At 40.5% G+C, this 13499-nt stretch overlaps 2 protein-coding genes across 2 annotated transcripts in view; both read right to left on the bottom strand.

Moving 5' to 3' along the window:
* Positions 1-1156, bottom strand: part of lpgat1 (lysophosphatidylglycerol acyltransferase 1) — a 44724-nt gene extending 43568 nt beyond the window's left edge. The window contains exon 1 of the mRNA XM_034899768.1: positions 541-1156. The gene's annotated coding sequence lies outside the window, so the exon portion shown is untranslated. The remainder of the gene's footprint in view (positions 1-540) is intronic.
* Positions 1157-2159: 1003 nt separating this feature from the next.
* Positions 2160-12765, bottom strand: ints7 (integrator complex subunit 7). Its single transcript, XM_034899767.1, has 20 exons — positions 12114-12765; positions 11848-11977; positions 10694-10840; positions 10363-10500; positions 10226-10272; positions 9576-9775; positions 9290-9412; positions 9084-9201; positions 8331-8465; positions 8119-8216; positions 6909-7148; positions 6514-6651; positions 6109-6315; positions 5210-5404; positions 4839-4942; positions 4648-4716; positions 4022-4154; positions 3546-3644; positions 2879-3064; positions 2160-2566 (listed from the first exon to the last, which is right to left on the bottom strand). The coding sequence occupies exons 1-20, from the start codon at positions 12205-12207 to the stop codon at positions 2285-2287; spliced, it is 2883 nt and encodes a 960-aa protein (XP_034755658.1). The 5' UTR covers positions 12208-12765; the 3' UTR covers positions 2160-2284.
* Between the last annotated feature and the right edge of the window lie 734 nt (positions 12766-13499).

The raw sequence follows: 13499 nt of genomic DNA, 5'->3' as shown, positions 1-13499 counted from the left end.
GGACACAAATAACCTCATTTTACGGCATACAGTGTCTGCCGTTAACAGGTTTCGGCCAGGGAAAGGCTATTTAATGGCATCTTAATGTAACACACCCGTAGTGAACGCGGTCTTTTGATAGCTATTTAGGGGATTAATTCTGAAATTTGGCTATTTGTTTTTCGTGTCTGTCGGCTAACTAGCTGCATAGCCTTTACAGTAACGTTAAAGCATGCAAAGAAAGGACCATAAAAGGACCAGTCGCACGGGACGTGGTCGAGCACCGACATGCTAGCTAGCAGTAGGCTATGTTAGCGTAACGGACAGACTTTAAGAAATATGTGAGGTGTGGCAAGCGTGGGATATAACATTAGCTACTGCTAAACATACTGGCACACATAACGGAGGTAGCGAAGAAGCTGAAGTATTCAGATATTCTATGAGAAAATACCAAACTCGGGTGTCTGCAGGCTGGTGCAAAGCGCAACATTCGTTCTCCTCATTCAAAATACAGCCCGACCCTGTAATTTAGTAAAAGGTCTGGTTGTTCATGTTACTCACCCAATTAATGTCACTGGAGCATCCAAGGGCGGCCAGAGAATGTAGCTAATTGTTTGAGAGAGATAAACGGTGTCACGTGTGGCTAACCTAAACGGTCAAGTTAGCATATTTTGCTAGTTGGCATGGTCAGTCTCTCTCAAATCTGTGGGTGGAAATGTCTCGTAACGTTACAAGAAACCCTGTGTGATAAGCTGCAGTAGCACCCATTTAGCTAACGTTATCCAGGGCTGCTCGTGCACAGTGAACCCCGGCGGGCACCGTTAGCTAGCTTGCTAGCTAGCTAGCAAGCAACTCCACTTGAGCGTCGCTGGCTCCATCTCAGTCAGAGACACCGGGATAATTCCACTGATGCATCATCATCATCGTCAAGTTAGCTAGCTAGCTACTGAGCTCCCATTAGCGAATAATGACAAGAGGCGGTTTTGGCCGCGCCTGGGATCAACGTTGCTGGTTACAAAAACGCAAACACAAACTCTAAACGACATATGCACATCAAATATGAAGAACAGCGGTCTTTTGCTCCTATGCTGGCAGAACCCGTTACGTTTCTCCAGACGATTCACACAGCGTCTATGTACACAAAAGATCAAAAGGCTAAGTAAGTCTCCGTTACCTTCAAAATAAAAGGGGCACATTTAAGTGGTGGTTCTCAATTCAATATTGCAATTTATTTACATAAGCGCTGGCTTTTTTTAGTGATGCCAAATGAAGAAAGTCTTCCTCTGAATTTGCTACTACTCACGTTCAACATTAGGTCACATTTTTAAATGGATTTCTTTGGTTTGAAGGTATACAGAACTATCACATTGTATGTTTAGTTAACGTTTAATTTTGAAAACCAGATACGGAACTTCTATTTTTATTCTCTCACTTGGCGCTCGTGTCCATCTGACGCCAGCTTTTAGCCGTTAACTGCGCAGACTCTCTGATGTCAGGCGCTGAAGGTTTTAGGGACAATAACGCTTTTCTAATTTAAAAAAAATCTTATGACTTCATTTTAAATCACCAGGACTCGAGTCAATCCCGGCAGCGAGTTCTTTCCCTATTACATCACCAGTGTGTATGCGTGTGTTCGTTAAAATCGATGCATTTATCCGGAAACAGCGTGGGCTATTTGAGTTTGCATCACCATCATTATTATGATTATTATGTTATGTTACTGTATTTCAGAATGTGAGATAGTTTAGAGTGTTGTCAATGTTGGAGGAAAAACAAATATATTTCGTGGCTTAAATGTTACACTATAGGAATGAACATAAAACTATCTATTCCAAAAGTCTAAATGCTTTGAATTTACATGAAAGGTTTGGGTGCTCTTCAGACAATGTCCATTTAATGACTTTGGTCTGCCCCCTGACGGATCTTTACGTTATTACACTTTGTGTAGAACAGATGATATGGAAAATCCAAGCTCTTCCAATACTAAATTGTCCTTAATGAAATACTATTGGATAAAAAATATAGACAAGAAAACAAAGCATTTTCTGCTGGAAATCTTTACCATCAGATTATATTTAAAGCCAAAAATGTGTGGACTTAGGGTGTATGTCTCAACTGCATTATTGTGTGTCCTTTGTAGCTGGTCAACATTGTTTTGAGGTAACAATTAATGGGCAACATTAAAATTAAATGTGGTCTTTTAATCATTGATTGTGTAATGTACATATTCATTTTCCACAATACAAAACAGGTCAAGTACACAAGCTATAACGGCGTTGACACTAAAGCACTGAGAGAACATCCGCTAGAAGCGAGCGTATGCACTCCTCTGTGGAGCAGGCTGAGCTCCACTCTGCTGCAGCTGATGACGCAGCTGCTGGGAGTAAGGATCCTCCAGGGATTTGACTGACACAGTTGTCTTGGGTCCGGTCTTCCACTCGATGCCACTCTCATCCACCACAGAGGCCTCCACAGTGACGCTGTGAGTGCCCAAGACGGAGAAATTTAGCAAGAACTGGGTGCTGAAATAATCATTGTGGGGTTCTACGCGCTGCTCGATCTCATTAGTTTTAGTGTCGAGTGGAACCTAAAAAAGAGGAAAAACAAGGCAAAGTAGGGATTCTTATCATTGGAGCAGCAACACAACAAATGGGGGCACAAATGTCAGAACTAGCATTATCTGTGAATAAACAGTATGTAGCTGTGTTTGCACTCCTTACGCAGGCTAGAAATACCAGGTATGAGCTTCAATACATGGACCAAAGAGCAAAATACTCTGGAGAATATACGGTATAATAATAGCACAGGAGAATGGAGTTCAGATTTCTATGATTTTCAAATATTTACATTTCCCTAACTGTCTGAGCAGTAACCAAAGATGAAGGCAAACACTCAGTACCTTGTAGTCAGGTCCTGTCTTGCTCTGGAGGACTGAAGTCACATTGAGACAGACAGACTGGATTTTACGGAAGAGTCCTGGCGTCGTACCATGCTGCACCACCCCCTCCACCTTTAGAGTGAGCTGCTGGCTGCTCTGCACTGGGATCGGTTCACTCGGCGTTCGTGGGGAAGGAGACAGGGCTAGCTGGAAAAATAAAGATGTACAGGGGCCAGCATTAACAGAGCTAAAGAGACTGCTGTATATAGCTGCAACTGCACTGTATGTTCCTTTGCACTGTATGTTGAAACAGGTGTACGGGAGTTTGCCAAAAGGTTGATCTTTATATGGTCATATAAATACAGAGTTAGGAGGCTTTCCCATTCTTAAATCTTGTTGAAGTGATTATTAACAATCAAAGTCATCCTGTACACTTATGTATGTTGTTGTTATGTAAATCTAATAAAACTACAAAGAGGAAGTTGTAAAGTGTACCACATTTATTTATCTAATGAGATGAATCATAGCTCTCAGACATTAGTAATACACACATTTACTTAGTAGTACTTAGAAAGTAGTAGAGTGAGCTCTATCATTCGTAATGTCTTACATTCTTTTTGGCATGAATTGGGACACACACTGTTTTGTACTTTTCTAATTAAAGTCATTTTAAAAAGAGTTATTGTACCTTAATGCTTGTTGACTGGAGTTTTTGGAAGAAATACCTTTGGAAAGATAGCGGGACCTTGAGCAAAGCTATGACAGCATCACAGAGACAGCCTGTATGCTGCAAATCCATAACAGAAAACAATACGTTCAAATTGTTGACATGAGCAATTTGTCATTCAAAAAAATATAATATTCAGGTTAAAGTCTTGTTGAGATAAAAAAAAAGACATTAACAGGCCTAGATGTCGGTGTTGGACAATATCCAGTTAAGAAGCATAAACAGGTATAAGTGAGTCCAAAACTATCTAAAATAAATTAAAAACAAACTCCAAAGATAACAAGAATAAGCATGACAGCAAAAGAAGTTGAGGTCAAATACACTACATGTTTATACTAGATAAAAGCAGAGCATTTGTCAGCCATATGCCAATTTGGACACCATGCAGCTAAACTGTTAGCCTAAGTAACTTCCAAGGTTTTCTACATTAATCTTACCAGGTGCGAAACAGGAGGGTGTTTCTTGGTGAGGCCCTCCACTTCCTCCAACACACGGCTGAAGACTGACATCATCAGTCGCTCATATTCACTCTCTGTCTGGACCGACCCCAGAGTGCCATACTCCTGAAAACTAGATTACAGAAAGAGAGAGAATCTGTTACAGACAAACTGCCAGAAGAATGCATTTGGGCAATTTGTGTTATGGCGAAGCACTTTCAATAGAAAAAAACTTAAGAACATGGTACAATAAAAAAAAACTTTTTATCATAAATTAAATAAAATGCATTTACACATATGAAGGTATCATTCAAGTCAAACGTGCAGCTTACAAAAAATAGTACATTCCATTCTGTAGTTGGTTTATGCATTGATAATCTGCATTCTTTGACAAATATAATATGATACATTTAAACTACCTTGACATTTACCCTCACATTTTTCTGGCAGTCTACCTCAGAGACCTGTTCTCATATGTCAAGCCAGTAAAAAATCCTCTAACCCAAGTTAAATATTGGAAATAATACTTAAAGAAATCTAGACTAAATTCAATTTTAAAATTTCTTCTTAACACCAAACAAATTAATTCACATTGTTCTACCTTTGTGGACTACAACAGCTCTCACCTGGCTGCCTGTGGGTCCAGTATCAGCGCTTCTATAACATGGGAGACCAGCAAACAGCTCTGTTGTTGTCTGAGCAGTCAACAGTTAAAGAAAAAAGGCCGATCATTGAAGAAAGAAGACCTTAGAGCTGAGAAATCAGGATTGTCAAAAAAGACCAAAGTGCGATGTGACTGAGGCATGTTTGAGGATACAGCTCCACATTGCGAAGGGTTGCATAATCAGCGTCAAATGACGACTGGTGTAAATCGGCGTAGCGAGCTGCAAGACTTCTGAACTCGTCCATACATACCTTCATCTGGGAAAAAGAAAAAGACTGTTGAGTAACTACATTTGGACACCTGGGCCATTAATCACCTCATTCCCTCACATTAAGTATAGGTCCTGATTAATAATTTGTCAAAACTTCCCCTACACTTTCACAAATTGATGCCATCAAGAAATTTGGTGAGTGTGTGGTGTGCTATGGCATGTTGTTACAACATGACTACCTCTTGCCTTGGAAAAAGGACCCCTTTCCTGCAGGTGCAGACCGACTGTACCTACGCCACTTTAAGTGTTTTACCTGCATGGCGATGCGGCCGCACCGCTGTAGGTCATTGCCCGAGGTGAGGGCGATGGTGGTGGCAATGGCAGGAGGAGGGCTGGTTTTCAAGCTGTTGCAGGTACAAATGAGCTGTGACAGGGCTTGCAGGGTGTCGATCCGCAGCTTGATGAACTCACACTGGAATGTAAGCGGACTCAGAGGAGTGCTGGCAGCCTAGAGGGGACGAATTAATCAGATAACAGCACATGAACATTACAGCTGAAGATTGACATAGGTCTCACTGAGTTGACGCCTAACAAGTTAGGATCAGGTATTAGGTGACTTAATCCATTAACCGTTTAAGATGCCATGAAATCAGCTTCCATGGCATGACTCTTCAGACGGAGCGTGAGCAGCTAATGACCGTTTTACAGTAGCCACACCTGAGCTGGCGACACTAGTTGCAGATGTGGGGCTAATGAGCAAAGGCTACTTTGGCGACTTTGCTATTTCTATGGAAGAGAAGAAAAAAAAAGGTGTTTAACGGCAGAACAGGCAGCAGTATTGGCGTTAATGCTCCGGTCTGATTCAATGACCTACTTCGTCGGCTCAAGCCTTTCTTTCACCATAAAAGCACTAATCTTAACCCAGTAAGTTTACAAGTGGGACTTGCAGTCACTCAGAGTTCTGGCATCCGGCTGCCCTTGAGCTTGTTCAGCCTTCCTGTTTCTGCATCGCCGCTGAAGAAAATAGAGTGGTGCATGACCTCTGGACGCGCAATCAAAATCCTGGCGTGCCAGCGAGATCTACGTCATTTTGATGTCACATTGGCGCTTGCTTAAATGCGTCAACTGTAAAAACAGCCTTAAGCTTCTTGGTGTAGTAAGAGGAATTGTATTCATGTTTTTTGACAAGCAGATGCCTGAAAGATAACTGACTGTGAGGGAAGCAATGCCCTTTTGGTAGGAGCGTAGTGCCTCAGCGATGGCGGTCATGGCTCCACTGTAGTCTCCGTCTTCCACGTGACTCAGGCACTGCTCTGCCTGGGAAAACTCCTTCAGGCTGTTCAGCCAGAAGTAGAAGTGCTCTGATGCGACACGGGTCCGCAGACTCTGGTACAGCTCGCTGGAGAACTCGTGGCATCCCTGCAGATTAATGATCATTTTTCATTATGTTTTGGGTGTAGGATTTGGCAGTACAATGTCTGTGGCTTCTTTAACTCTTGACACAATTTAATTTAAACAAGTAAATGCTACTGCCTAGGAAGACCTTTACCAGTTCTACAAAAGACTTTAAGCCATTTTATAGTATAGCTCTGGTTATGAACAAGCAGAAGAGATTACCATGCGTGAGGCTTGTCGCGCGATGCGGTACACCGTCCAGCCATTAGCAACATTCTCCAGCTGCTGTTGGATGACAGTCTTCACTTCGGCTGACAAAGACGACTGGCTAGCAACAAAAATCACTGTTGCCAAGGAAACCTGCAGCAATCACATTGGGAGAGGTGAGTGTTATGAGCTGAATGCAATGTGATCTTAAATAGTTGTGGGTTAGCAATAATGCACAGGCAAAAAAAAAAAAAGAAAGAAAAAAGTTCACATTTACTACTTAATTGTCATGTAAATGCTGTTGTGAGTCTCCTGTGTTTAAAACATAAAAGCTACCTTTAAGTGTTGTGAGACCCTTAAAGATTTAATTTACTGTCTAAACAGCAGCTGACTCATGCACAATCTCTCACCAGAAGCTCTTGCTGCTTGTCAGTGGAGGAGTGACTGGCCACTCTGTAGAGGTCCACCAGATCTCCCAGCATGCCGTCGCCCAACACCGGCAGGTGGGTGGCGATGGCTGCCAGAGCGTGGCACATGAGAACGCGAGAAGAGTCACAGGATAAGTGGAGCTGGCCGAGCAGGAATTCCACCACCGATTGGCTGAGATGGGGTCGATTTTTCAGCAGTTTGACCAATGAGGTGAGAGCTGTCTAGGGTTGAAACAAAAATGGACGTTTAAGGATGGGGATTGTAAAGTCATAAAGGGGATGAGGGCTGGTTGATTGTAAATCAATCATAGTTACGTACATTTCCAGGAGGTGGATGGCAGTGAGTTAGATGATTTAGGTAAGGTGTGCTGGTATTATGGCTGTCAGTGTTAAATAAAGTTGTAAAAAATAAGCTTTACTGAGCAATGATTCCCAAATAACTTTACCCTTGTTAGTCGCAATGATTTGCTCAACAGATATTAAAGATGGACACCACATTTATCAATGCTTTGGTATCAAATAACACAAACGTAAACAGAGTTTTGATACATTTTTTGGTCAAATACTGCATCCTAAATGCGAAGTAGTGCGACGAGTACAATGTGCAGTGAAATTTGTTCCCTACATTTAACCCATTTTGTGTTGTGTTTTCGCAAATGTCCGCTTCCTTCTGCTTTCTTTGTGTTGAAATGTTAAACTCTGGTCGATTTATGAGGACTGTGGATAACTGCTTCTCAGATCTCTGCAGGGTAGATTGAGACCGCTAGCTAGACTACCTGTCCAATTTGAGTTCTCTCTCACACGGCTAATGGAACTTTTGAACGTACACGTTTCACTAAAACAAGTTCTTTCCCGAGGCTATTTTGCAGCGGCTCCGGGCGGAGCTTGCTGCTGCCCATGACGATTTGGATTGGTTTAAAGAAATGCCAATAAACCAGATCAAGTTTTTCTCCTATCCCGGAATACTGTGTGGACCCGCCAGACCCTTCTCCAATGTAAGATTATTGTTTTATATACACAAGCAATCATACAACAACTTTGCCAGCTTAGGTAACAGGAGAGTTTTCTACATTATGTGATCCGAACACATTTGGGTTGGTACCAAATGAGGTTCGGATCCGAGCCCTATTCCTGACATATTGATCCTAACAATGCCATCTGCCTTGTGGTTGTGAAGTTGTCTTCTTCTTACTTTGAGCGTGGCCTGAGTGCTGGGGCTGCTGTCCTGACTGCAAAGCATCAAAAGGGACTCCACTCCCAAAACTGTGTCCTGCTCCAACTGTACTATATCTGAGGAGGAGAGAGACAGAAACACTTCACATCGGTGGGGTGAAAGAGATGCAGCTATTAATGAGCTATTGGCATTAGAACAATCCCTAACCCAAGGCATGACTTGTAACTAACCTTTTTCCGGACAGGAAATGGCAATGTTTGAGAGCACTATCACCCCATGAGCAGCCACTGCCAGGTTGCTATGGTAACAGCATTCTTGTGCCAGTTTAACCAGGTCAGTGAGCAAGGGGGGAACCGAAGAGCCACCTGAGAAGAATGTTGGAGAGGAAAACACATCAGTTGAGATTCATTCCCTGATTCAATGAATGAGAAATAATGGCAATGGAAACCTGCAATTAAAGCCTGGTTAAAATCTAATTCTTACATACTCAATGCTGGAGTGCGAAACTTTAACTTATAAATACATGTTTTTTACATTCAAGCACTTGACAAACAAATATACACAATGCTGATTAAGCATATCACTCTGTATTTCTCAGTACACCAGAATTTTAGAGTTGGTTTCTGTCGTGTGGCACGTGAAGGATGTCTGAACAGCTTTTTGTCCTCAGAATAAGTAGTTTATTAACTCCCCAAAATCCTCATTACATGAGCAGTACACAACTCTGTTAACCAACCTTGCTCACTCACTTACAGTTCCTCAGAGCTTAGCACTGCTTATTCTGATTGGTTACACAGTATGTCAGTCTTCCTTTATTACCAATAACATGACAGGCAGGAAGGGGGGAGAGGCTACAGTGATGCAGCATTATTATGCATCAGTGTTTGTGTAATTGCTCTCACTGCCAGAGGGGGGAGACTCCAGTTAAAAGAAATTCACTTTGTAACGAGAAAATATTTGTTGTTTTTAAAAGTGGACCAAACCTGTCATATTATTGAAGTACTGCTTGATTGCAATTGTCCCAGAGAGGGTGGAGAGGACAGCCAACATCCCCAGCTTCAAACTGTTGTAAGGGCTGGTCAGGGCACATTCACACAGGGTCTGCAGAGATGAAACACAATTAATTACCCACAGATTTTAAACCATGTAGACAACCCTAGAGTGCAAACATCAACCTCTGAAACTCTACCTGAGTGTTTTCTCTGATCCAAAGGTGAGGCGCCTTTTTTGCCAGAAGCTTCAGGTCATTAGTTGCAAGTCTCTTCACAGCTTTTCTGGGGTCATCCTTTAGGTATTGAAGGAGAAGCTGCAACTATTCAGATAAGGAATCAATTCAAAAGTAACTTCAGTTAGCTAGTTTAGATTTAGATTAGACAATAAGAGCAAAAGGCTACATCATATACATTTCTATGTGTGAACCTACCATTACAGTATCTCACAAGTAACAATGAGCTGCAGCTCTGTCATGGTTCTACCTGCTTTGGGATATCGATGAGGGAGGAGGCAGCCAGCTGGGTGAAGGTGTGCAGGGTGACGATGACCATTGGGGTGGAGGGGTAAGAGTTGACTAGGTGCTGGAGAAGCTCTCTGCTGCTTGAGGCCAAGCTGGCGTCATGGTGCATGTGCTGCAGCATGGGGATCAACTTCAGCTTCAGTTCCACTGGAGTGTCTAAACCTGAGGTTAAGACATAGGAGGAATGATAACTCTATAGACAAAACAAAAACAGCATACCAACAGCTATCTGCTGAACAATGCTATTTACAGTGTGTGTATCTCTCTTTCTCTCCAGACATTCAGATACTTCTCTACAATACTTTCAGAGTTGCATGTTTATTTTAATTATTAAATGGACTGTATTAATTTTGGTGTGAGTTACAATGTTCACACTAAGCACATGCTATTGCTCAGGTTCTAAAAGTTGTCGTAACTATGACATTTTTGGTAACATTTACTATTAATTACCTGTTTCTGCCTTCAATTTGTTGTTATTGAAATTTTGGATAGTTGTTTGGAAGATTTACCAAATACTCAAAACTTAAAAAAAAAAAAAAAAGGTAATCCAGACAACTGTTGTTTTACTAAATGTGATATGTGACCTTTTTAGTACTGAATAAAGATTTTTACCTTGAATCATCTCACTGACTTTGTTGCAAATCCCTGCTGCAAAGTCTCTGAAAACAGACCAGATTTATGTCATACGAAACAGCATACCATGTATAGTATGTGTACCATTGCTCAGGTGGACCGGGAACGTTCCTTACTTTGACTGTGCAGAGAAGCTTGCAGCAGCAAATATGGCAGCCTCCACTTCTACATTGTCATGGGAGTCCAAACTTTGGCGAATACTGTGGTGGGCATTCTTCCTGTCTGGGATGATGGAAGCCAAACTACCAAGCATCCTGAATAAACCAACAGGGAAATAGCTATTTTAAGCCTCAGATAAACTGGCAAGCAAGTAACACTTATTCTTTTGGGATTGAAAAGGAGGATAACATCAGCAGATGTCTGTCTGTTCGTTCTAAATTAGAAATCCTTTACCAACCAGCAAAAGATTAAAACGTCCTTTTTATTAAGTACATTAAGAATTATTACCTCAGAGTGATGGCTCTGGCCACAGGGTCGTTGCTATGGATGACCGAAAACACCCTTTTAACAAATTCGTCCACATTGAGGATCTTTTCGAGATGTTTCTCACTTTGTTGAGTTACTTTCAGCACACAAAGTCGCAGAAAATTGTTCCTGAAATCAGAGAGACAAGTTTTAGAAACAGAGATTGGTACTGTAATAAAACCAGTTTCACCAATAACACACACCATAGACATGTTACTAATGAATACTTACTTTTAATTTATAATCTTTCATTTAATACATAGTATTTGGGGTTTTTCCCCAGTGTACTTCAAGAGGCTTGCCTAAACCACTGGGAATTATTTTTAAACGTATTTTTAAGACATGTTTTTAAACTACGGTTACATTGGGGTGGCTTAGTTAGAAACTTAGACTTAGTCATATTTTTAAATCTTCAGTTAGCTATTGGCAGTGATCTAATGTAGGGCTCTATGGAATCTGTATAGGAGCTTTAATAAATTCTCAATTTTGCAATTGTGTCCACGATTCCATTATCATAGAAACTGTTGGACTTTACATTAAGTCTGTGACTCTCTGGAGTCGTGCCCTTGTCTGAAAAAAAAAAGACACTTGCCACCATGCTAAACATGGAAACCTGGTACGTTTATTCAACGTTTAAAATATTTCTTTATGTCTTCAAATTGCTTTCCAAGTACTACCAACCGCAAAAAAAATAAAAGAAATAACGAAATCATAAATAATACATGACATGGATAAAAGCAAGCAGCTTTAACTAGGTAACTATGAGTAGTGTTACCTGACATGTACTCGTTTGTCAGTTTATAAGATATAACTAGGTGAAAGAAATGTTAGTGAAAGAAATACACCAGCTCTGAATTTACTCCTTTCTTTATGAAAGCTATAATGTTCAGTTTTAGTTGAAACTGTTTCATTCAACTTTATGAACATTTTTCAGGATGTAGTTAGTCGTCCTGTTGAATTGTATTGTGTATTATTGAGAAGTGTGTGTAATATTAAGATGTATTACTGTTATAATTGTGTAAAAGACTAATACTTTTGATTAGGTATACTGAGCAATCAGCGAAAATGGAGATAAGCTGTCCACAAAATTGTATTTAGTCAATGAGTCTTAGTACCGAGTTACAAAGCATCCATACCCAAGTCTAAAGATGTCTGCTAGCTTGAGAAATGCAGAGTTGATGAGGATGGGAAAAGGGTACTTCTGGAAGAGTTTGGGGAAGAGTACCACAGCCTCACACTGCTCTCCCAGCTTTCCCGACCGCAACCCTGGAATTCAAGCCATTTCACTGATCACAACAAAACAGGTACATTTCACATATTCATTAATATTTAGCAAAGCCCACAAAAGACACAACACACGGTGACAACCAATGCTAATTTGAAAGCAAGCTAGCTTACGCACCTTTGTCCAGCTCCATGAGAGCGGAATTGGCGTCGAGTTCTTGTTCGCCATAACAAGCCTCTGACAAGAATGAACGTGCAGTTGAAAGCGACATTATTGTGTGGTTATTTTACTTGAAAAAAAAACTTGAGCTGTTAGCATTTCATTGTACAGACGGCGAGTGCTCGCTGTCACTCCCCAATGTGAGTCGAGTGCAGATTTGAGTCGCGCATGCTCAGATTGAAACGGTTTACGGCATAACTGTCATAATGAAATGTGTGAAATCCATGACATAATAAATGTTTCTCATTACAAACAATAACAGAAAATGGGAATAATGTCAAAAAACACTTTAGCTCTTTATGATTGTTTAATTGCTAACGTTAGCTCAAAACGCCATTTAAGTCAGAGCCTTTGTTGTGTTTGATTTCTAGCTTGTTGTCTAGCTTGTAGCTAAGTTAGCAGTCATTTAAAAATCTATTATTGTTTGGTTGCTAAGGTTAGCTCAAAACGCCATTCCTTGATTGCTAAATTGTAGTCAGCAGTGAACGAACTTGGTTAAGTAGGTCCATTTTTACTGTATTGACATTACAGAAGTCTCTCGTTAGCATTTGTATGCTAGTTACTGGTCGCAAAGGTAAGCAACCCACAGCTTTACTCGTCGCAAAGTGACGCATGCGCGACTCAAATCTGCACTCGCTGTACATCGGGGGAGTGACTCAAACCGAGCGTTACAGCACTAATGTTTCCGGTCTACAGGCTTTCGTTTTCACAATATAGCGCACGTAAAGTATTATATTTAGAAGCTTAATTCTTCTTCTTCTTTCACAAGCAGACATTTTCTGATTCATCTCCTAATTTTGTACTGTTTCTCATAGAATTTAAATCTCTACTGAAGTCACTTAGATCGTTGGATAACAAAAAAGTATTAAACGTGGGGGAAACTGTAGAGCTTTTTCCTCCCTGAAACCTCTGTCTAAGTGTAAATGTAGGTTTTCATATACCACTTTTTATTTATTTATTTTCAATTAAATGATTTTTGGTTTCACCGTTTGTATTGCTTTGTATGTTTGTTATTTTTTTTATCTTCATAAGTTTATTCACTTGATGTTCATGTGCTATTAGTGTTTACCTGATTCTCTGTATACTGCATTTTGTCTTCTTCTGGCTTTCTGGCAGCTGGACCTTTATTCATTGATTATTTACAACTTTACACAAATGAAAAAATTGTTTAAAATCAGTCTGTATTTAAAGTGTGATGTGTTGTTTTATATGAGTATTACCCAACAGTATATTATGTTAAAATCTAAAATCAATAATCCACCAGTAATGATGCAGAATTATAACAATGTTGTAAGCTACTTACATGACTACTTTTTTTTTTGGTTGCAGTACTTTTGGTACATT

This window comes from Etheostoma cragini, chromosome 18 (assembly GCF_013103735.1).
Source record: "Etheostoma cragini isolate CJK2018 chromosome 18, CSU_Ecrag_1.0, whole genome shotgun sequence".
Classification (NCBI taxonomy): Eukaryota; Metazoa; Chordata; class Actinopteri; order Perciformes; family Percidae; genus Etheostoma; species Etheostoma cragini.
Note: the sequence above shows the minus strand (reverse complement) of the source record. Positions and strands in the feature narration are given on the sequence as shown.

What these genes read in the sequence shown, in the direction of transcription:
- ints7 (XM_034899767.1), bottom strand. Translation starts at nt 12,207, where the DNA reads ATGTCGCTTTCAACTGCACGTTCATTCTTGTCAGAGGCTTGTTATGGC. An exon ending in TCTCATGGAGCTGGACAAAG is followed by an intron (nt 11,978 to 12,113) that starts GTGCGTAAGCTA and finishes CTTGAATTCCAG; the next exon opens with GGTTGCGGTCGGGAAAGCTG. An exon ending in GTACTTCAATAATATGACAG is followed by an intron (nt 8,466 to 9,083) that starts GTTTGGTCCACT and finishes CATTCTTCTCAG; the next exon opens with GTGGCTCTTCGGTTCCCCCC.